The 25,634-nt window shown below is 36.7% G+C and overlaps 2 protein-coding genes across 4 annotated transcripts in view; one reads left to right on the top strand and one right to left on the bottom strand.

Annotated features, from left to right (window-relative positions):
• The window catches only part of pth2rb (parathyroid hormone 2 receptor b), a 29,389-nt gene extending 21,775 nt beyond the window's left edge, over nucleotides 1-7,614 (bottom strand). The window contains exons 1-2 of one of the 2 annotated variants that reach the window (XM_079891365.1): nucleotides 7,314-7,614; nucleotides 6,540-6,642 (exon numbers count right to left, since the gene is read on the bottom strand). In XM_079891365.1, coding sequence (XP_079747491.1) covers nucleotides 6,540-6,642; nucleotides 7,314-7,376 — 166 coding nt within the window. In that variant the 5' untranslated portion in view covers nucleotides 7,377-7,614. Of the gene's footprint in view, nucleotides 1-3,159; nucleotides 3,240-6,539; nucleotides 6,643-7,313 lie in introns of those variants that run through there. The other variant, XM_079891366.1, reaches the window with a different exon arrangement.
• A 9,970-nt stretch (nucleotides 7,615-17,584) lies between these two features.
• The window catches only part of mgat5 (alpha-1,6-mannosylglycoprotein 6-beta-N-acetylglucosaminyltransferase), a 62,788-nt gene continuing 54,738 nt past the window's right edge, over nucleotides 17,585-25,634 (top strand). The window contains exon 1 of one of the 2 annotated variants that reach the window (XM_079889548.1): nucleotides 17,585-17,741. The gene's annotated coding sequence lies outside the window, so the exon portion shown is untranslated. The remainder of the gene's footprint in view (nucleotides 17,742-25,634) is intronic. The other variant, XM_079889549.1, reaches the window with a different exon arrangement.

Raw genomic sequence — 25,634 nt, 5'->3', positions numbered from 1 at the left:
TTGAGATGTCACAGGCACCATGTCGTCTTTCACACTTGGACATATATATATACTGTATATCCTGCTGGAAAATGAAGTCAGCATCTCCATAAAGCTTGTCTGCTGAAGGAAGCATGAAGTGCTCTGGAAATGTCCTGGTAGACGGCTGCGTTGAGTGGACAGCACAGTGGACCAACACCAGCCGATGACATGGCTCCCCAAACCAACACAGACTGTGGAAACTTCACACTGGACTTCAAGCATCTTGGATTGTGTGCCTCTCCATTCTTCCTCCAGACTCTGGGACCTTGGTTTCCAAATGAGATGCAAAATTTGCTCTCATCAGAAAAGAGGACTTTGGTCCACTGTGCTTTATTAAATCCAGAGTCAACGCAGCCGTCTACCAGGACATTTTCAGAGCACTTCATGCTTCCTTCATTTTCCAGCAGGATTTGCACCTGCCCACACTGCCAAAAGAACCAAAACCTGGTTCAATGACCATGGTACCACTGTGTAATTACTGTGTGATTTCATGTAATATTCTAATTTATTTTGAAATCCTGTTTTCGTGGGTTTCATAAGCTGTAAGCCATAATCATCAAAATTATAACAAATAAAGGCTTGAAATATCTCACTTTGGATGTAATGAGTCTATATAATATATTAGTTTCACCTGTTAAGTTGAATTATTGAAATATATCAACTTTTTGATGATATTCTAATTTTATGACCAGCACCTGTATATATATATATATATATATATATATATATATATATATATATATATATATATATATATATATATATATGCACCGTATATCAAAGTCCACACATTATATTTAGAGTTTGAGTATTTTGAATATTCTGAGAATGCTGATAGTTGCCATGGAGTTTCAGTTGCGGGCGCTCGGCAGCTTGATGCAAATGACAAAGGCTGCACTCTAATTACCATTAATAACCAATATTAGCCAATGTTGTCAAACAAAAGGAAACCTTTTTTTGTTTAGCGTTCATGCTTACCATGCATTTGAAAAGAAGCACAAATTTCCATATAAATAGAAAATAATTGCAAGCATAATCTTTAAACAAAAGGCAAGTTTTATAGTAGGTTGGTTAGGAACTAGAGATTAGGCATGTATAATATCTGGAGAGGGCTTTATAATTGGGTTAAGGATTTGAAAAGATATATACGGCTTATGTGGCAGGAATATTCCGGTCCAAGAATTTGATTGGCTGAGTGGCGTTCCAAGACAGAGCTGTAATAGTACAGCACCATTGCATATTTCACTGCTTGATATCTCTTGTCTGACTCTATATTTATGCCAATGGGTGCTCACACTTCGAAGGCTGCGTCCTAGTAAGGCTGCATATCGAGGCTGCCACGTCATCGTCAAAGTCCATCTCATTTTGAAGGATCCTTGGAAGTCAGCCTTTCTTTTGCACCCTTTAACTGTCTTTTTTTGAAGGATACATCAGTATCAGTATCGCTAAAACTCTTTTGTACAGCATTCTATGCAGAATTTGCTGGATTTTGTTGAATGGACGGTTTCAACAGCTCATATTGTGTGAGAAAATGGAAGTGTTTTATGGGAAAATAGGGTAACTCTTTACAATAAGGTTTCATTAGTTAACGTTAGTTAACTAATTTAGGTAACATGAACTAAGACTGTATTTTTTATTAACTAACAATAACAAAGATTAATAAATACTGTAAAAAATATCTTGCTCATTGTTAGTTCATGTTAGTTAATGTATACTTACTAACTTACATATAAGTACATACTAATTAGCTACTAATGTTAACAAATGAAATCTTACTGTAAAATGTTACCAAGAATAGTTTTCTTAAAACTACTCTAGAATGTAAAAATAGACAAAGGTGATAGTAATGTGTCTAAAAGTGTAATTTAGTCAACATTAAATTATTGTAAGGGCAGCTTAAATGTTTTATTTAAACTACACCGTTTTCAACTAAAACTTTTTATGCGTTTTAGCCGTTTATTTACACAGCAGCGTTATGGGGTCCTAAAAACTTTCAGAGTTCAAGTTTTTGAAAACGATAGCGTTATCGTCTCCATGTGAAAAAGGTGATGTCATGCGCATTACGTGTTCAGTCTATAGGCGCGTAGAGTTTCTTTACAAAGTGACATCGCCAACTACTGGCCTGGCAGCAGAATACAGCGTTTTTAGTCGTTTTCGCGGATCCGCTTGAACGGGGATCATTTTGGCAACGTTGTTGTCTGTACGCGTTTCCGTTTTTAGAACATAGTTGTTGTGTAAACATACCCTTAGCCATAGTTTTCATTGTTTGTTTTGCATAAGTTCTAGTCATTAATCGGTTGTCATCGTTTCTAAAAAGTCCTCACCTGTTCCCTGTTCTGTTGATTACCTTACTGTATTTAAGCCTTCTGTCTTCCTCAGTTCTTTGACTTGTGCTAATGTAATGTTAGCTGTGGAGTGTTCTCGTTCTCTCTACATTTATTAAAGTCTTGTTCATTCATCCTGCATCACGTGTGTCCACAATAATCCACAATATTGTAATAAAGTGGATTTCCAGTGTGTTCATGCTTTTATTTGTGGACGTCCAACCTCGACAGACTGAACAGAAGAAATAAACTGGAGAAGATTTCCACGTCCAAGAAGGCGGAGCCTCTGAGCCACACCCATCTATTACGTAATCACCACTGACCAATGGTAGTTCGAAGGAGTTCACCAGTCGGAGCGAACCTTCCAAGCGAACCTTCCAAGAACTTTCCAAGTTCGCTTTTGCAAGCTGTTTCGAACTGTTACCGAAACAAACTTTATTTTGAAGCATATCAGGGCCTTACCTACATTTTTACACAAACACATTGACATCATTGCATTCACTAATAGCTAAATCTAATAGCACACCATTTTTGCTTGTTGGATTTGAAAATATTCAGCTGTGTGAGACATGACATGGCTTGGTGAGATTATTGGCTGATAAGAAGATTTTGATGGATAAACTGCAGGATATAGCAAGATTCAAGCTCAGATCATGTATAATCTTGTGCAGCTGAATATAAGTGTCTACATTCACAAGAGAGTCATGGTTCAGTTCGGTGAATATTTTCTTGTTCTGCCATTCTCTGTAATGATTCACATGTGCACAAATAATTCTTAAATCGCACCTGCCTCAGCATCCTAATTCAGGTTTACACTGGTAACCAGGAACCTTTCACAATCTTATCTTGGTATGCGTGGTCCGCTAGCACGTGGATGATGGTAGGACCAACACAATTAAATGAAACATTGAAAAAACAAATGTGCGTCAGCTTCCGTAAACAGCAGGGTGACTCATAAGCCGCACTAAACCATTAATCAGTGACATCACAAACTCCCTTCAGATTTCAGAAGCATTTGTAATGGATGTGTACTAGTGCATTGTTTTCCATCTGTTCTGTGGGCTTTTGTGTAGCTGTGGCACATCCAAAAGCAATTGCACTTTGAAAGTTTCAGGACATTTAATGCCTTTAAAAGACTATTAAGCTTGGTATGGTATGGTATGGTATGGTATGAGGCCGCTGTACATTACACTGTAAAAAATGCATTACACTGTTTTCTTCCAGGATGAACACGTCACAAAAATCCTCATTAAAATTATTCCCACACACAAAAAATGGTTGAGGCCTGGTTGAGTTGCATTAGTAGTGTGTTGTGGACACGTCCAAGAGATGCTGTTTATTCCATCCTGAATTTAAACCACCCTTTTTCGACCTTCCCAAGGCGTACGAACTGAGGAAGCAGTGGTTAAAATGTGTTTTAACACTATTCTTCAGCAGTACAACCACAACTTTTTGTTTTGTTCTCACCGTTTTTCTAACGACTGCTTTCTGAACAGTTCAGTGCTATGGGGTGTTATAAATGAGTTATACCACATCTGAAATGTGAGAGAGAGACTTACCACTGTGAAAAGTACTGCCCAAATCTTGTGAATGTGGTTCGGGTTGATCAGCTTGTTCTTTTTACTGTTATTATCGGACTAGGGCTCAAACTAGTTAGTTACAGTAGCGCCTCAGGAAATCATTCGATACTCGCCGCTTATGATAAGGGATTTAACATTTCCAACTAAAACAGAGCATTCAGACAGAGGGTTAAAAAAGGTGCTGCAACAATGTGTTTTTTGAACATTAAATGATTGAATGATTAAAAGTATTCTAGTAGACTCCATAAACAAAATCATAAACTTGTATATGAGCATAATAGGACCCATTTAAAATAAGATTTTACAAGAAGACACTATTTAATTCAAATTTAATTCAATGTGTATCTTGTCATTTGTTTGTATTATTCGTGAAACTTACCAGCAATTTTTTTAAATTAAATTTGTTTCAGTTGTTTAATTCTTGCTAAGGCGTGCATCCATTTTGGGATTCAAACCCATGACCTTTTGGTTACCAGTCCAGCTCTTTAACAACATTACGTGTATTTGCATTTAGGCTGAAAAACTGTGACCTTTATGTCATTTACATAATTTGTTTCATTTACATGTTATAATCGAACGAGGCCAACTTGAAAAGCGACTGAAAATCAATCAATCTCATCCATGCTTATATGAGGGGTCAGATTTACGGTTATTTGATTGTAAGGTAATTCAGTGTCTAAATAAAGAATCAAACCAGAGAGACCAAAGGCATTTGGACAGGAGCAAGAGAGATTCAAGTTTAAACGGATCTTGGATCTCTCTGGCTGCAGATTTTGACAGATAAGTCCCCTAAACAGATTCAGATCTCACATTCTGTTCAATGGATTAGGCGTCAGATGTGAATTCACACGTAAAAATCTTTTAAACTAATGAACAAATGGCATAAATGCGCTTCAGAGTCCCTTTTATCTCAATCCTCCCATATTTGCACATGCGTAATTTGCTGGAGGGACGGTTGTTAAATGTCCCTACCACTTTTTTTGCCAGGGTCGATATTGTCCCCACCACTTTTTTTAAACATCTCGCCGGACAGATGTACCTAATGCAAATGAAAGATGAAAGCTGATGTGCATTTGTGTTTAATAAGAGGCGATCTGGCGGTGGAGTGTGTTGTTTTTTAAAGGGGACATATCATGCTAAATCCACTTTTTTAGCCCTTAAATGCATTTTGTTGTATATTTGGAGTGTTTAGAAGTACAGAAAAGTTGAAATTATTCTCTTCAGGTGCTTCGTTGATATCTTTATATTCTGTTTTGGCCTTATTTTTCAACCTGTTCCGATTTTTCTGTTATCTATGACGTTTTGTGAACTATTACGTCACAGTATTTGCAGCGGAACTGCCAAATAAGGACATTGACTTCCAGCCCAACACTTCGAGCAATCCGCCATTTTTATTTCTCGCTGCAATTTTGTAGTCCAAGCTAAAAGATGCAGAAGTTACGAGAGGGTAAGTTAAAATGTTCGGTTGTTGGATGTAGTAACCCACACGCTTCATTACACCGTCTAATGTAGATGAACTGCTGCGCTTGTGACAGGGCGCATGTTTAACTGAAAGAACGAGCAGAGAGAGAGAGACCCGGTCGCGCGCACGCACTCTCTCTCTCTTCGGAGCCAGGCGAAAGTGTAAACAAGACACCGTCTCCAAACTAGACGCTGTCTTGCTCTCTCTCCCTCGCACATATTAATCAAAATAAATCGACACGGTGGTAAAAGGTCGGAAGACCAAAGTTTCATGTGTAAATACAGTAACACACCATTGCGATACATCCATATGAAGACGTTGTTCTGCAGGTTCGTCGTCTTCATTTTCATCTCGCTCCGGCTCCGACTCTGGCTCGAACATGTAAGGCTGGCTGGACAAGTCTTCCGTTGTTGACATTTTGTTAATAACGTGTGAATAAAAAGTTTCTGTGCCGCTAGATAATCGTATCTCTGCTATCAAACTACAAAAATGGCCGAACGGGGTGGAGTTGAACCGAGTGTCACCTCTGCATCCTGGAGAGGGGGCGGGGTATGAAGTGTCTCAATTGTATTTAAAGAGACCGCACCAAAACGAGTTGCTCTCAGACGCACATCAGAAAAGGAGTAGAAAAGGGGCCTGTGGAGCTATAATAATGAGGAATTCAGACCCAAGCATTGCAGTTCCGCTTTATATAGACTACAAATGTATGATTTATATGTAAAAAGGAACGATTTAAAAGCATGATATGTCTCCTTTAAATCATGCTGAGTGTTCGATGTCGATGTTATCAAAGGCGGAGAGTTCGCTTTTGGCTTCACAGAGATGAGCGCGCCAATCTTATGCCGCTGCAGAGACTCTCTAATCGTCCCATTGAAATCATAAAACAAAGTGCACACAAACGTGTCCCTGCTCTTGATATACAATCATTAATGAATATCTTTGAAAACCTATACGAGGACAGATTAGTGCCCGCAACCTCTGACATGCTTAACAAAATTTCTACCACCAGACCATGGGAATCCAATGTGTGTAAGAATAAAACTATTTCATATCAGCATATTTCTATCAGTTATGCAAATGATCTGTCCTCTCAGCTACCACCGAACATCAAAATGATGTGTGAGTGAAAAAAGGTTCCAAGCGGAGTCTTACCAGCAGGGTTGTGTTCCGAGATGTTCTGAAGGCACTGCAGTTTGATGTCATACAGCAGGAGAACTTGTTCCTGAGCTGTTAAGCCTACATCAGGATCCAAATGCTGTCCAGAGACAAAAACCAAGAGAAATTGATTGTCTAAGTGTTTGACTTAAGTATCTTGGATTTGATTAGACCTCCAATCATGGAGTTTTAAAACCACCAACAGACCTTTAAGCTTTACGCATAAATGCAAAACGTCATGTAAATCATCAGAAGGCATGCTTGTTTGCTTGCAGTTACAATATAAATCTGTTTTCATCTGTCAAAAAAAAAAAAAAAAACTAAATCCAACAATTCACTCCTAAAATTTCTGCAATGTTGCATACAATTATGTCATATTTCCAGATAAATCCATTCACATCTGACTTTGCATATATGACTACACAATGTTTGTCAGGCAACAACCTAAAATGATTTATTCTGTAAAATTAAAATCAATTGGTTCATTTAAGTTAAAGATATTAACTGAATTACATAATAGGTTAAATTACATAGTTAAAAGTCATTTTAAGGGTTAAATTAGATGGAAAGGTAGCAATTAAATATTAAAGATTCAAACTTTCACAATAAACGTGATAAGAAGAAAAACATTTAGATCTAAGATATTATGTTCAACGTTGAAGTATATTGTATTCTATAATTTTTTTAAGGCTTTAAATTCAAATAAATCATGAAGGTGATGTGATGTGAGATAAGGGTGTATAAAAGCAACACACTGTTTGTTCATCTTACCTGTGCTTCGACTGAAGTACCAAGCAAAACTTGGACAAATATCCACAGTACTATAATCCACATTATGAAATGCTTCACAGCGTTTCAAATACTTATATAAATTGACTGTTTCCTCAAATGGTGTGTTCAGTGGTTTCTCTGTGCACAAAGCTCAATGTGCGCCGATCCTGCATTTCCAGTGATTATACCCAGCTCCATATTTGCACTGGAGAATGAACTCAGCATCTGCTGAAAGCGAAGTGAACTGAATACCACCACCCACAGCAGAAATACTCCTTCAGAAAAACAAGAGAGGATGCACCTCTGCGCAACCACTGGTGGGGTTGAAATGACAGTGTTAAATGTTCAAATGAATTTTTTTTTTTTTTTACAGAATCACAACTGCCTGCAGCATTTTTTTCCTCCTATTTGTTTAGCCTATCTTGAATTCCACCAAAAAACCTTAGCCTACTAAATAACTGAACAGATGAATAGATATTTTTTGAAAAATTAAGCTAGCCTATTGGAATAGGCTATTAATATTACAAATAAATAATGTAAAAAGTAAAACTATAGGCCTGTTAAATAAATTCAGAAATGTTAAGATGATCAATGGGATGCGAATGTGTGTACTTTTTCGTAAATGTAGGCTACGTTGAAGCATTTAACGCTAAATTCTCTAGCGAACGTAAGTTGTGTTTGTTGACGTTACGTAGTAAGGCTCTCACACTGCACACCAACAGACATATAAGTAGATATTTATTACTTTTTTGTTAGTCAGCCTGCGCTAAATTATACGATTGCAAACAGAACGTTTGCTAGGAAGTTACCAATAGCAACAATATAGCCGCTGGAGCCCTTTAGAATTAGCCTATTTAGAATTCGTTTAGAATTATTATTGCACGCTACACAGAAAAAACATAAGCAGCTGTTTAGTCAGACATTAGTCAGAGCAATTAACAGATACTGAGGGCGAACATAAGACGCGTTTAGTAGGCTAAACTAAATTCCGTCAGGAAATGGACAAAACACAATTAGTCTACTTCGAATCGCTTTTTTATTTTATTTTGTTATTATAGCCTACATAAAAATATATATGAAAAAAAAATCTGTATTGTTTTGTTTAAAACGACTTGGCGGCTAAATAAACAGTAGCTACAAAAGGGCGCCAATTTGAATTTCGCGATGCGAGCCTCAAAAGATTCTGCGAGCGAGAAATTCCTGGCAGGAATCCTGGCAAGTCGCCCCACTTAAATGTTTGAATAAAATGCAAACTGATGTAATCCTGATGAATGGATCGGTGTTGACAGAAACCCTCTCAATTGCGCTGCAATTACGCACGAACAGAGGATCGTTCCGCATTAAAAATGACTTTTCCTCTCTTAATCAGTCGAAAACTTGATCTTTCTTGAGAAAATAGGCTACTGCGTAAAGTTTTCTATTCTGCATCATTTGTTCCAATCTCTTACTCAGGCACTGGCAATTTCAGATAACGGTGCGCAACGGCATATTGACGCTTTTCAAAAAGGATCACCCGCAGAGTTCCCCAGCATGACGCTTTCATTAGATTTAGGAGACGGTTGATTCAGTTGAACGTGTAGGCAAGGGATGCATGCAGTGGAAGGAGAGAGTTAAAGCCACAGCTGTCGAAATGCGATTCTGCTGCGGGTGGGTTGAAAAAGGCACCGTCGAAGTCACTAATGCGTTTTCGAGATTAATTTCAAAGCTTTTTACATAAGTCTTTGCATTTTTGATTTTCATAGCCTTTTTATTAACATTCCTGTCCTCTTCTTTATATTCACATAGCTCTGTCTATTTGGGATGAGCCATCCATGTCTAGTGTGGGTGTTTGTGAGCTATTTTCTGATGACTGTTCATTTTGGGGGGAAAAGTAGCCTGTGTAAAATATTTTTAGACTAGACTATGCTGCATTCAGTAAGAACAGCATCTCCTCTGTGTCTGTGTAGGCCTACATCGGTGAGACAGAGACAAAATATGCAGCAATTTGAGGGCAATTTCACTTATTGGGACAATCATTTAACACTAACCACCCTGTTTATCATGTCTCAAACAGACATCTTACCTTGATGAAACACATTCAAATTCTCTAACCAATCAGCAAGAGATGAGGCCTATATATTTATATATATATATTTGTATATAGAAATTGTCCCACTCAGACAATTTCTGATCATTTTTATAACTGTGAACTTGTGAATTCAACCTGGCGATCCCAACAGGAAATGAACGTTAGAACGTTCTCAGAACGTTAGCTAACGTTTTGGCAAGGTTCTCTCAAAGTTATGAATAAGAGTTCTTCCAGTAACATTTATAGAATATGTTAAATGGTCTTTAATAATTTTCCTAAAAAGTTAGCCAAACACATAATTTATACATGGTTCATGGAATGTTTTTCTGAAACGTGTTAGTTCATTTAACGTTTTGTTTTTTACTTGTTCCAGAATGTTCTGAAAACATTAAACATCAAAAGTAACGTTTCTATAATATTTGCAAAATGATGAAATAGAATTTTCCCTTAACGTTCGATTAGCAATTTTTTTTTTAAAGACATTTAAAAACTGGATGTCACAGAACATTCAGAAATAATACTTTCATAACTTAATGGGGAAATTAGCTAAATATTTTTGTTAGCTGGCATCCTATTCTATTCTATTCTATAAAAAAAACAAGATATTTAAAACTACCCTCAGCAGAAATATTTCTATCCCTCATTCTATTATGTTCTCCTCTTTGATCTTGTCCTTCCTGTGCTTTCAAATTCAAATCTGTCTTGTAAGGACAACTCTGCCCTGAAGGATGCTCGATTTTTTGCAGAGTGTGAAGCCCACTTTCAAAATATGACTTCTTCAAAAAGTTACTCTCTCTTTCTGTCTCCCTCTTTTTCTGTCTCTATTTAAATCTTCTTTACTGTTGTACTCTTGTGCTGGGATTTTGCACCCTCCTCTGCATTCTGGGCAGCGCACCACATGTTGCCATTGTTTTATTTTAATCGTATTCATTTGGGTCCATCCTTTTTAGATAAGTGCTGGTCCACCGCATGTAAGGGACGCGTTATACTGCTGAAATGCGTCAGATTGCAGAGACACCATTGAATACAGAAATGGAACACTTCATCAATTGGTTTCATTCTAAAATTACATAGGCTACTCTAGTTGGTCATATAAATGTGTGTTAAAGGTGCTCTAAGCGATGCTGGGTGACGTCATTTCTTGCTGACGTTCGAAGTATTGTCAAACTAAACGGAGGCTAGCTCGACCCTCCCTCCTCCTCATCCCGTCCCTTGACCATTGTCATGAAGGGGTGCACCTGGTCTGCAACAATGTTTTGGGTTTCCCAGCAGAACATTGCCCATTACACTCCCTCCACTGGCTTGTTGTCGTTCCATTCTGGTGCCATCAATTCCACAGGTAAATGGTGCACATGTACGGTATGCAATGCTAAATGTTTCCATGCCAAAGGTGGTCCTGTGAGCCGAAAAAGAGAAAGAGAGAGCGAGAGAAACCCTTCATACCCTTTAATGGGGCCCCACTGAAAAAGGAAACGTGTGTGTTGATTAAATACTGTGCGGATGGCTGTGTGTGTGGGAACTCATCCCTGCATGCAACAAGCTTTTCCTTCCACTAAACCAAGCGTGAGCATGGCGAATGTTGTGTAAGAATCCTTTCCACCACAAATGAAAGCAAAAACCGAACAGAAATCTGTGATGTGAAATATCACTCATACGAAAATCGGAACATGTCAACAATGGAATATGTCAAGTGCATGATTTATTTTTAGCAATTATTCCTGAAATGGACGTACATGATGGTTAGTATATTTTCCTCCTTCCGTGATCTTTAAAAAAGGGTTGTTATGGGAACCAGCAGAACTGTTCCTAAAGATATCAATCAAATTTATCACGTTGCGCCTGACTTTCTTTATCACTTTTTTATGAGTTGCTTAATAAATATTCAAGGATGTTTGCAACCCCAGAGAAATGAAAAATCACAAATAACATTTCTTATCTCAGTAGTTAAATAAGTGCTAGTCCAATACTTTAACATACACTGGAAATAATTACTGTTTCTCTCCATTATTTCAATGTTTGTAGAAGGCCTATAATACTCTCTTTCTTCCTTTCTTTCACCTTCTCTACATACTTTGCTTCGCCATTTGTTTTTCTGTTCTTCCTCATTTTCTCTTTTTTTTTTTTTTGTATTATTTTTAATATTAAGTCAGAAAGCCGGGACTCGAACTCGTGTTTCCAAAGGCACAAAATCACTACATGTCAGCTCGATGCGCACAAGGCTATCTGCACTAGCAAAGCTAGCATCAGTTTTGTAAACAGTAGAACCTCATTGTGTAAGAAACATGGGGGTAACGGAATCCGACGGCAAACATCCAGCTGTCTGAATCCGGATAGAGCTTAACCAACATCGTTTTAAAGATTTATTTTTTGCCGTTTTTGCCTTTCATAATTATTGGACAATATGTAGAGAGAGAGAGAGACTTTTTTAATCTTTCTTTAATTTAACATTTTCTTGCCTTATACAAAACACAAAAATATACATGTATATACACTCAAAAAAAAAAAAAAAAGAGAAAAAAAAGTAAAAAAAAAAACAACCAAACATAAAAAATACATTACATACACAGAAAATACCTCATACATTCATTTGTAAAATTCCATCTTCTGAACTACATAGAACATCATTCAGAGCCCACAATAAGATTGAAAGTATCAAGTATCTCCAACCATTTTCAAGGTCAAGGTAACTTTATTGTCCCCGAGGGGCGATTATTTGTACAGCCAGCAGATAAACACAAGGACACAACACACAACACTACAGAAGAACATATAATACACACAGTCTCTAAAACACAATAGTAAAGAAATACATTTAAAACAGTTCTGACAAATTGTTTAAAATCGAGATAGAAGTCGGGATAAGAGAATTTCTAAATCTATTGGACCTGCATCTGGCCATGGAGTACCTACGGCCTGAGGGAGGTAGCTTAAACTGGCAAGACAAGGGATGACTAGGGTCAGCTGCAAAATAGATTTTGTAATATGTAAACTCAACAGTAAGCTTAAAGTCATCAGTAAAAACCATAGGTAAAAACACCCCCATTCAGCTTCGCTTTTCTTGTTAGCCACACAGCTAACTTTGCTTGATCATTTAAAAAAATATCTCTTTTCTATTTTGATACTTATATCTAGACCCATAAAAACTTTTATTGTAAATTAATAATTCAAATTTTTACTCCATTCTTCCAACAATATAAACATTGGATTTAATCTTTCACTCTGCAAGAATAAATGATGCACATCTTCAGACTCAAAACCAAAGGACATTCATCCTTTACTGTAGGATCAATATGTGCCCTATGTCTGTTGGTAGTTATTATTCCATGTATTATCCGCCATTGAAGGTCACCAGTTCTCTTACCAATAGGATGTTTATATAAAGTCCTCCAGCTACCTTTAGGGGATAAATCAAATCCCTCTATTTCTTGCCATTTAGAGTCTGAAACAGATTTTAATGATTCAAAATGCATCGCTTTTACACAAGTATGATACAGTGCTCGCTTTCCAGTATCACAGAACAAATTAAGTTCTGGAGTTTTAAAACTCAATAACTTTCCTTCATCCTCCGGCCATGTCTCCACAGCTTCCCTTACTCCTAAATTTGGAAATTCAACCATCTTATTAATACACTGTTGTTGTTTTCCCTCCTCCTTCAACAACTCTGTACAACTCTGTAAACGCTGATGGAATTGCAGATAAAAGTTCAGTCTTTATTTTTTCTGCGCTGCGGGGTGATTTAAAGCCAAGCTTTGCTGCAATATCCCTTGAAGAAAACCAGTCACTCTCACTCCAAAGATGAGAGACTTTTATAAACTGGGCTCTCACCACAACAGCCTGCATTGAATGAGAGTTCAAGATTTTCCCAGATATTGCAGGATTGTAAAGAAGAGGTTCCTCTTCAATCCATGATCCCCTTCCAATTCGCTGTTCTCGGACAATTCTTAAGACGTTCCATGATTTTAATCCCGTCTAATAAAAAGGAGCTAATTCAACTAGTGCCACATCCTTCAAATTCATTAAAAACAAGTCCCAGTCGTCCTCCTCTCCTCAAGAGACCTCAAGCCACATCAGCCCAGCTGACATCTTTCCCATACAAAAGTCTCTGGGCAGCTTGTAGCCGAAAAGCAGCAATTAGACATTGCCCTCCTTCATGAAGAGGCAGTTAAGGTCTCAACCAATGCTGACCTGTCCAAAAGAAGTCAACAAGACATCTCTGAATGTCCTTAATGACAGTCCAATACAGTTATTTTATGCCACAACGATGAAGCAACAAGATTATTGACTATTAAGACCCTTCCCCTATAGGACGACTGGGGAATTAGCCATTTCCAGTTAGATAACCAGAGACTTTTTCCAATAGTCCTTCCCAGTTTTTTGTTTCTTTCATGTCTCAGAACCTAAAAACACTCCTAAAAACTTGAATCCATTTTTTTTTTCTTCCATATTACATTATTAGGCAGCTGTGGGACATTTGACCTCTCTGAACCACACCATAATGCCTCACTTTTTGACCAATTTATTTTCGCTGAAACCTCCAGCTATTTTTACCACATTCAACTTCATTGTACAATAAATGAACCCATGAAATGAAACCATCTCAAGCCTTAAGTAAATCAAACAAATAAGCGTGGTCCACGAACGTCATTATCATTATCTAAATCATCATCATTATACATTGCATAATCTATTATATCTCTTATTAAAAAGAAATGATCTCTAATACATCGCCCCTTTACACAATATGATTGTTCTTTCATGATTAATACACTCATATAATTATTTAGTCTACTGGCAATACATTTTGAAAACATTTTATAATCCATTCTTCAAACAATATCACCTTTCTTCGGTAAAAAGACCAACACTACTCTATTAAAGCTCTTAGGTAAAGACCCAGTCTGTATTGAATTTGAACATGCCAGAAACATTCAGTTGGAAGACTATCTTAGACCTTCTCTGATGCAAGATCTTTTACAGCTTTTGTCACTTCTTGAAAAGTAATTGAAAATCCATAACCTCCTGCTGCTCAGACATCAACTTCTTAAGACATGAAAATAATTCTTCTTCGCATTCAGGATCTGTGACATTGGCTGTGTGTAAGTCAGAATAAAAATCAACATTTGATAAGAGTCATAGGTAATAACACCTTCATCATTTTTTAAACCCACCATCACATTTCTTTTATTAGTCTTTCGTTTTAAATTGAAAAAAAATTTTGTGGGTCCATCAATGTCTTTATTTTGGATAAAACGTGCCCTAACAAGGGCAGCTTTCACTTTATCACGCAATAAAGAATTTAACTAAAGCTTTTTCTCTGAAAGAGCCGTTTCCAACTACAGTCCACTCCATTTTCTCCTCAATAGATCTCATTTTCCAAGTCCTGTATCCTGGTCTTTTATGTCCTTTTTGAATATGAAGAATATTGCTGACAGAAAATTCTAATTTGCACTTTTCCAATGTCCCACCATTGTTTTAAATCATTATAATTTCCTTGTTTCCCAATTTTTTTTTTAAATGCGCACAAAAAACAATACCTTGCAAAAGCTTATTATTATGATACCAATACAGATTCCTTTTACTTTCATTTAAAATGACAAAATCCATTATCATTTTGTGATCTGAAATGATATTTGGAATTATATTAACATTACCCACTCTTTTTCTAGAATCACATGTAATATCAAATCTATCCAATCTAGCAGCACGAACTGTAACTTTTACCCAAGTGTATTGTTTAAGCAATGGATTTTTTATCCTCCAAATATCTTCCAGATTTAAACTTTTAACCACATTGGATAAAACAAGTGCTGATTTATGGTGAAATTCTTCAGCATTTCTATCTATACTGAAATTCAAAGTGCAATTCCAGTCTCCTGCCATTATAATTATATCTCTTCAATTAAGAGCTTTTAAAACACGACCCGATTTCTCAAATAAAATTCGGGGACCGGATCAGGAAAAAACTGCAAGCCGGGACTCGAACTCGGTTCTCCCAAGGCACAATAGCACTACATGTCAGCTGGACGCCCACAAGGCTATCTGCACTAACAAAGCCAGCATCATTTGTGTAAACTAGAACCTCATTGTGTAAGAAACATGGGGGGAACGGAATCCGACGGCAAACAATCTAGCTGTCGGAATCCCTCAGGAAAATATCAACATTTTTATGAGACCTCTTACCATGCGAAAGTGCAATATGCACAATCTGCTTGATTCGGAGACTCGCCCAAGTGTTCACTGTCCATTTCCATAGCAACAAAACCACGAAAAAGCAGAACTGGTTCCTTCATTCCTTACTGTAAACCTAGCATAATGCTTATGTGAAACACACACCCAGTCACACCCTTTGAAGACATGCACATGCACGTATCATTACACATGGAATCTAATAAATATACAGGAGGATCATTTTGTGTCCATTTCACACATTTTACATATATGTACATAATATGAAATGATATGCCTTGTGCAAACTTGTTCAAGAAATGGATCCACGTTGAGGATCTGTAACACCCTCTAAGTGTATTGCGCACAGAATTGTGGAATGTCTGGGAATAGGGCTATCATTTTCAGTGAAATGTGTAATTATCCTTCTTCAGAACTTGTCAAGGCCATCACCTGTTAAGAGAATATATGTAAGAGTGTTTATTCATGCTGAAAGGAAGTGAGAGAGAAATAGAAATGGATTGCTAAAATGAGAGAAAGAACAAGAGAGGTTTTCCATCCAAGACCGAATTCACGGGCCAGTTTCCATCAATGATTTTTCAGCAAATGTCTTTTTTCTACATTCTAAATGTCTGTCCTTGTCTCATGGCATGTTGGATGTCCTCTTTGTATTTGTGAAGAGAAGAAACACTAAATTGTTTGACCATGAAGTACTTTTCATATAGTTTCATCAATGTCCTTTTTGAAAAGATTTTTTTTCACAAAAAGCTCGAATAATTTTCGTTCAAAACACGAATGAACGTTAAAACTGGTCATGTCATGGTGTTAACAGTTTTAAAGAAAAATGTTCTCTCATTATATTGAATAGTTTTGCAAGATTGATTTTAATCATTCAATTTGGAAATCAATGACAATCCAAAACAGCTTTTGAACAAGTCCATTGAACGTCCAATAGATGGCAGAATACACCAACCCTTCGTAGCCTATTCTAGCCCAGCCTATGTCAAAACCAACAGTAAATGTTTATTTAATCTAAATTATCTTTCTTACCCTCAAGGGTAAGCCCTTAGGCTATGACTTTTGTTGTAGCCATTTAATTAAATTTATTTGGTTTTATATGTATTTTTATTAAAATGTTATGATATAATTTGTTTATGGTTCGTTTTAATATAATCTGTTAATTAAGATAGAAAATATCGAAAATGTGATACGTCATAAAGGGCATGGAAATGGATTGAATACTAGGATGTTGGGAGATATGGAGTGGGTCGAGACGAGTTTTGACAACTTCATAAGTTTGTTTGAAGTTTTTTCGTTTTGTATAATTTGAACCTTCGGACACACTTTCTTTATTTTGTGGAAAGGATACATGTAGAATGCCTTTTAACGACATTGAATGCACTGAAGATGTCAAGTCTGTGCTACTAAAGACCACAAAATCAACATAAAAGTAGACTAGTCCATATGACTATATTTCAAGTCTTAAGACATCAGCCTACAACGCTTTGTGTGAAAAACAGACCGGTATTTAAGTCAATATTCTCTGATAATCGTCCCCTCAAGTGGGCGGTTGACAGTTGAATTTGAGACCGGACTAGTGAGTTGAATTTGAGAACCGGATCAGTTAGGCAAAAAAATAATTCACCTTTAAGCAGCGCTTCATCGCAAAGATCCGACTCAAATGAATTGGTCATTCACTTTTCTCTTGTAAACCCTGACATATGGTTTCGGAAAAATCGACATAAACTTTTATATAGGCCTACTACTTTAATTATGATATTGTGAATTTATGCATTTATTTATTTTTCAGCCACGGTAGTTATTGGATGGAAAAGACAACACTGTGGAGTCTTATTTTGTGAGATTAATTCGTTTTTAGGTTATTTGAAATCAATAATGAAATATGAAGAAAAAAATGACACATGTAGGCCAATGCTCTACAAAGTTAGGGATCCTTAGAAAGCTCGTTTTTTTTTTTTTTTTTTTTTACGTTTTCAACCCCGTAGGTAAAATCGCCACGCTCCCTGCGGTCTCCTGTGCGTCGACGCTCTTTGTGTTGAATGTGATCAGACAGCGAAACGAAACACACAGACCGTTGTCAGGTGCCTGGAACCACACCGACTCCGATCACAGAGCTAACACCGGCTTTTCTACAGCCTTTAACATCCATATCATAACGTTAAATCTTTAATCAGGTGAGTGTTTGCTTGGGTTGCCTTATAAACGCGTATGAAATGAAAGCGGGGCGCGTTTGGTGCGCTGCAGTCCACTGCGGAACACGCGCATATGTATTATACGTCTTTATTTGTGTTATTTATACACTCAAATCTATCGATCACAAATACATTAGTTGTTTTATCAGTGATTTGAATATAAATTTACAAATAACCCTTACAGGAACACAATGTGGCTTTTCTGTCGTAAAGTGATGGTAATACCATCGTACTTTGATGTAGGCTATACCATGGCATTGAAATTCATGTACCTTGCTATTGACATTGTACTCCAAGGTACTTGCGAGAATACTATGGTATGGTACATGTTTAAAAGACATGATAGTTCCATGATACCACGTCCAAACAATCATGGTACTTTTCAGTATTCTTTTATGCGTAGATGTAGTGTTCGTATGGTACATTACATTAGAATACTATGGTTCATTGATACACAGTTGTACTTTTGTTGTTAATATGCACATATATGCAGGTTGTACTTTTTTGTAAATGTACACATACAACAAACTACTATTGCATTTTTACACGTTATTGTATAATTTGAAGTACCATGGAGGACCATGTAAATACTATTAGAACATGATAATCATGTAGCCTAGTAACAATGGTTGAAAATTAAATTAAGTTCATGGTATTACCAGTTTTTGCTGGTGATTTAAGGAATCAATCAAGGAAACTTTAAGCCTGAGTGTCAGAGATTTGATTGACAGCATTAGTTACAATGGTTGAAAATTAAATTAAGTTCATGGTACAAGCATAGTAATTCTTTAAAATTGTATTATGGGATAACCTGAGGTTAAGTGTCTTGCTCAAGGGTAAAGTGGTGATCGGATCAACATTATGGGGTTCAAAACTACAACCTTTAGATTGCCAGCCTACTGAGCCTAGGCATTTAGCAATTAAGCTTTATTAAGTTTGGTCTGCTATTGATATAGTTATTAAAAATGGTTTAATTGTAATTCTGGAGTTGTTCGGTGTAGTAGTTAAAAAGCTGAGGTGGCAAACAGAAGGTTTTAGGGTTGAGTCCTAGAAGTACCAATTCATAAAGCATATAGACAACAGTTAGAGCGTAATGGAGGCTAGTACAGAGGTTTTTGATATGCCATTGTCAGTTATGAAGAATAACTGCGAGTTCTGCATCATTTATTACTTTATTATCTTTCTCTGGGTTTCACTGAACACACTGCATAATTTAATAACGTGTGCAGTGTTTGTTTTATAACTGTAATATTGATGTTTAGCCTTCTGTCCCACCACACAGAAAGACAGTAATCTGGTGTATTTCCAGCAATGTCAGCCAATGTTTAATCACTTCAAAGTCACAGTTGTGCATTTACCCCATCAATTTCCATTGTTAGTGCGTACTTGTCGATAATTTTTATGGCTGTTGAGATACAAAGTGAAAATATGCTCAGATTCAGTTCTTGGCTATTAATTATACTGTATTATTCATGTCCATAGTGGCATGAAATGTAATACTTGACAAAGTTTAATACTTGAGGTTAAGGATTTGTTCAACTCCATAAGCCTTAATTGTGTGCAAAAGTAATTGCTATTATAGCTTTCCTCAGAACACCAAATGTCTAAATGAGTTGACCTCACGGGTTGGAGAAACACTGAGATAGTGAGGCACAATGCCCATGTTGTATCAGGCCCAGAAATGTTCTTAAAAAGTTATTTATTGCTGTACGTCTTTATAACTTCCTCTTCTTGGACTGAGCTTAATCTGGCATGTGATGGCCTGTAAATAGACCATCAGTACAGTATCTATAATCTGTGGTATCAAAGCAGTTGACCTTGGCCATTAATTTCAAGTCAATATTGCCTCCGTCTCGACTGCACAGGCTACTTTTCCGCCCTCTTTGCTGTATTTCACAATGCATTCTTTATGTTCAAACCTCTTAAACCTGTATAAGAGAAGCTTTATGCAAGCTAATTCGTGAAACGGATGTGTGGGTTGCACTAGGTGAAATAGCAACTGATTTCCAGGTATGAGAAGATTGACTGTTTCACCAGTTTAGGAGGTTTGATTTGTTTTAAGTTGGGGAAATGACATGTCATCCAATCAGAATGAGCCACATTACCTAGTTATGTCGTGTTCCTGGTTTTCACCACAGGCATTTACAAGACACTGTCACAGTTGGCCATTGTTTTGATATCCATTTTGTTTAGTTGACGTTTATTGATGCTATCATATTAGTGCCCCAAGCACTCCCATTCAAAAGGCAATTTGACTGAAAACGAAAATGCGGTCAAACTTGAAGGTGCTCTAAGGGATGTCACGCGTTTTTTAGGCCAAAATTTTTTTTGTCACATACAGCAAACATCTCCTCACTATCTGCTAGCTGCCTGTCCCCTGAACACACTGTAAAAAAACGCGGTCTCTCTGGACACCACAGGCTCCACAAACTGCAACAAAAACAAACTGGGCTCACCCACACCACGAAACACAACAAACAGTGTTCCAGGCAATCACCGACAAGAAGGATTTGAGTGTGGGGTTTGAAGAGGGAAGTTTGAATTATGGCCGACACACGACCAAAGAGACGACGTTCCGATGAACAAATTGCAAAGAAGAGGGAAAAGAATAAGGGACAAGGATAAGGAACGCGTGAATTTACATCGGAAAAACCTTCGAAAGGTGGCGAGAACTCCGCCGGCAGAACGGATTCCAATCCGACATTCACTTGCTCTGTTTTTGCAGAACAGGTAGTAGGCCTAAATCCATTTTTCTTTCTAAACTGACGTTCATGTTCGCCAAACCATCACAAGGATGTAATTAGCTAGAACTATGCAGTCAGCGTTAACTTTGGTGAATACAACATATATGTTTCTAGCAGCTAGCGATCAATCTCTATTGTAAATGATCAAGCAAATTCACAGTAGGGCGACAATTTGTGTGAATGATTGTTTTCACCCACTGTTTATGAATTTGAATGTTCATTTATAACGTTAGGCTATTGACAACTTTGACTAAATTTGTTTACGCCGCCGCCGTTGTTTATGCTCACTGAGAAACGCGAAGCTAACGTTATCTTGCTATTATTGCGTCCTTGTATGGGAGCTATAGTTATAACCTCATGTGGCGAAACGATTTTAAGACAATGTTTCTCTTTTTCTGCATTCTGTTCTGCAATATATGAAAGCATTTATCTAACTTGGTGACATTACACATTGAATGAAGTATCAGTAAAACTTAACTTTGTTTGTAGTGACTACTTTGACTTTCCTTTATGCCGGAAGGGAGGGGAGGAGGGAGGAGACGGGATGAGGAGGAGGGAGGCTCTAGCTAGCCACCGTTTTGTTTGACAACAATTCGAATCTCAACAAGAAGTTACGTCTCCCGGCATCGCTTATAGCACCTTTAAAAGTGGCGTTTCCATTCTTTTAAACGAAAGTTCTCCTCGGGTAGATTCACAAAAACACCCTAGTTTGCAATTTGGCGAGAGTTACCCTGGAAAACCTGATCAACAGCAACAACAACAAAAACCTGATCAACAGCAACAGCAACAAAAACCAAAAAACACCACTTAAAATTTTTTCAGAACCTGTTTTCCCTTGGTAGATTTAAAACTACATGCCCCAAAATGCATTCCTTTGGCAGTTACATTGGAAAGCCAATAGCTTTCTCTTAAAAAACGTGTAATTTTTAATTACCTATGTTTCTGACACTAACCGTTTTTTGTTTTTTTTAGTATCGAACAAAACGTATTTCAAATTCAGAAAATTTCCTCAAGAGAATTGCTCTGACAGCAGGCCTCATTTCACCGGCATGTGGAAAAGGCCTTTTTTTGCCCGGTAAAGGTCTCGCTCACTGGGATCAACCCTTGCTGTGTTTGGCTGTCAGAAATCAGTTGCAATGTTCTTGCTGAAGCTCCTTTAAAAACATCCTGTCTGTGTTCTGTAGTTTAATGTTTTCCTAGGATGTTATCCGACCCGTGCCTTGGGGCCATATTACAGAAACATCTAAATTCTAAACTCCTAAATTATATGTTTAGTAACCAATGGCGATTTCAGTTAGTAAACTTGTCAGATCTTAACTTGAAAGCCATGAAATTACAAGCGTAGCTTTCATTCTTGTGTGTTTACTAGAGTTGGGACATTTTTATTATAAAGAGCATGTGATTGGACAAAAAGCTGTGTAGTGCAGCATGATGTCATCAATATTTTTGTTTCATTTTCCCAGAAGAGAAAGGCCCCGATCACACCTTGCGCGTTTTTCAGGTTCGAAAACGTGAGGCGCACAGCGTTGCCCCATCACACAGAACGAGCAGTGCGCTGCGTTTTTTTATGTTGCTAGGCAACCACCAAAACAGCTGTCCTGTCAGTCAAGTAAACGTCAAATCAGCCTTTTATTAACTTTATTTACTTTCTGTTAACATTGTGGTAGTTACGGTTCGTGAAGTCGTTAAGCTCCTGGTAACCCGCGAGAGCACCACAAGTTTATCCTCCATCATCGCACTCTCCGGGCGTTCAAAGCATCTGTAGCTTTCATCACTATAAAGGAAGGCCCGCCTCTCCATTCATTCGATTGGACAGTGGAAAAAAACGCAATGACGTCGGGCTTTTTGCTTTTTTTTTCAACTGCAAAAACGCAGGCGCAGCAGGCGGTAAAAAGCGAGGCGCCTGTGGCGCATAAACAGCGCACAGAACGCTCACTTCCATAGGAAACCAATTGAAAAAAGGCATCTCTCACTGCAAGGTCAGGTGTGATCGGTGCCAAAGACTGTCAATTTTAAATGCGCAATGTGTATTTTCTAGAGTTGGGCCATTTTTATTCTGAAGAGCATTTGATTGGACAAAAACTAGCTGTGTAGGTCAGGATGATGTCATAATTTTTTTTTGTTTCATTTTACCAGAAGAGAAAGACTGTACATTTTAAATGCGCAGTGTATATTTTTACTTATGTTATTAGCATGATTTAGAGTGTTCTAAAGGCATTTTCCTGTCATGTTCCAGTGTGGATAGCATGTTCCATGCATTGGTAATGTCTTAGCCTATTATTAACAGCGTGGTTGTATACAAAACTCTTTTAATGAGATCAGTATGTGCTTATTAACAATTCTCTGTTTTTTGTGACAAATTTTTGCTTGTTACTTTATTTGGAAGTCTTTGAAAGATATAGTTCATTTCTTTTAGAATGTTTCCGGCATCAGTGACTGGATCAACCTGTTCATGTTGTTTTTTTTTTTGCCAAAAAAAAATAAATATTTGCATGAAAAACCTGAAGTAAGATTAACAGGAAGAGCAGTGTAGTAAATACTAAAATATGAAAATAGTAAAAAAAAATTGTTGATGTTTTGGCTGCATTCATCATTATGTACTTTAAATACACTACTTGTGAACTAAGGTTAGGCCTATATTGCAATCCTAAATCAACAAATCCTGAAATGTTAACAGCACTAAATTTTATTATACTCGCCTCCTTGTGATGTTTAAGCACAAACACAGTGTAATTAGTTTTGTAGCCGACATTGTGTTAACATTCACAGATGGTATCAGGTATATGTATTATAGCAATGTTTATTCATTAAACATGCAAGATTCCATGCAGTCGGTAATCAAATTAAAATGAGTTAACCAGAATACAAATAAAAATATATAGTACATAGTTTTATAAAAAATTTCATTAGAAAGAACAGTAAGTTACATGAAACTCATTGTTACTTGTGATGTTTAAGTACAACCTGAGTGTATTTGTACTGTGCTAACATTGATTACTTTAACTGATGGTATCTCGAATATTTACTTTAGTTGCCAATATTTACTTGATTCGGAGTTGAAAGGAATCCTTAGCGCTGGACTTTGTAGGATAAAGTAATTCCATTTAATATTTCTCAGCAGTCAATGCGATCAAATTAAGATGACTGAAAAAATCTGTAATTTTATTATAGAATTTCATTAAGACGATGGCAAAGTTTTAGTAGTTTGAGTCGTAATAACACCTTGCCTGTGCAAATATTATCAGGACTTATTTGCAAAAAAATTACATAATTTTATCATATAATTTCATTCAAATGTGAGCAAAGTTTTAGTATCTGAGTAGCAATAACACCTAGGCCTATCATTTGCAAGTTTAATCAGGACTAATTTGTAGCTACTAGAGTACTTTACTTAAGTACTTTAAAGTTGACCACTCAAGTTGGCTGAACTTAATTTTTTTGAGTGTTCTCAGTACTGTTCAATAACCTCTTTGACCAACTACTGTTCAAAACATTACTGCCTATTGTAAATTATTCATAGGCATTTTCCCATAGCTGTCCTATGGTTACGTAAGTTTCCGAGGCAAAAGGCACTTCTCTGTGAATGCTGTTCCACTCTATTTCAGGCATTTGCGCCCTGCAGGTTTCCTCTAAAGCTGTAGAAAGTTGTAATTTTCAGGGCAGCATTTTAACACTGGAGAAAACTGTCGTATCAGTCTTGATGCAAGATACCTTGAATTCCAAAGAAAGAGGATGTGGAGGTTCTGACAATGTCGTAATTCCAAGTTATTACAAATAGATAATTTACTTGATCGGCAAAATTATTCAATTCAAAGTCTGGCAAAGAATCAACTAAACCGAATTTGAGAGCTAAAGTTCGGCCTTGTGTTTGCCGATGCATTTGTTATGTAGATTAATAATTATGTCTCCATCGTTCGGTTATACATAATTTGAGCACGCAAGGTTCTCTCTGTAAAAAAAGGTGCTGCTTTTTATTTACATGTGCATTAATGTGCAACAGATTAGTTTTAATATGATCATGAGGAAATTGAGAAATTCTGTTAGAGGCGTTCAAGCTCAGATAGCACTGTATAAGATAACACAATATGTTTGCTTATCTCCAGGTAGTGTGTATAAAGGTCAAAAGTTTTTTTCAATATTATCTTCTCTTCTCTGGAAGATTTTTTTTTTTTTTTCAAAAAGAATATTTGCATGCCTGTAATTACAAATTATACATCAGTATAGTATAATACATTATAATTATATTTAATAGATATTTGTAATTATAATTAAATATATCTATTAAAAGCATCAAATTAAGTAGTTTTGCACACATTTAGTAATTTTCTGGTATTTTCAACACCTTTCACATTTATTTTCTTGCAAGACTTCGTTCACTCAAGTTTGTTAAGTAACAATTACAAAACATCCTATGTTATGCTTTGTCCTATTTTAAACTATCGAATTAATTCTATTTATATTTTATCAACAGTACTTTGTAGCAATACTTGAACAGACATAAGTCTGTGGATAAGTAAAAATGTTAAAAGTTAAAAGTGACCAATAAGTATTTGTTTGCTCTTCTGTAAAACCACAATAGTAAAATATAAAAAAGTTACACCTACTCTTAATACACACATAACAATAGAAGGGTGGAACCTTCTTAAACATAATTTTAGCAGCAAATGATGTGTATCATTTTTCTGAGGCACTAGTCATTGTTCAGTAATTATTAAGTGTGATGTGATATGAGTTAGGGTATTTTTGTATTTATGTGTTTTGCCTTGGGAGTTGTATCTACTCCTACTACACACCAGTATCAGATTTAGTAAGATTTGTTAACCTAATGGAAAAATAGGTCTTGACCTGGTTTCTTTGTGGTCATGTGGCATCTCTTTGTTGCTTTTTTCTAAATTCTGGTTTACCGCTATGCACGTCAGCTGTAGTGTAGATTTTTAGGTTTTGTGATTCATATTGAAGCATTTGTTTAATAATCAAGATTCATTGATATTTTGTACAACAGTATACATTGGGGATAGAGTGTGTGGGAGGTTGCATGTGGGTTGATGACATGACATGGTATCCAACATGTCTGTTTGGCAAAGAAAGGCAGTTGTTGTCAGGAAAGGATTTTACCATGCTGATGTGTGTG

This window comes from Squalius cephalus (genome assembly GCF_949319135.1).
Source record: "Squalius cephalus genome assembly, chromosome: 13".
Lineage (NCBI taxonomy): Eukaryota > Metazoa > Chordata > Actinopteri > Cypriniformes > Leuciscidae > Squalius > Squalius cephalus.
This window is presented reverse-complemented; position numbering and strand designations above follow the sequence as displayed.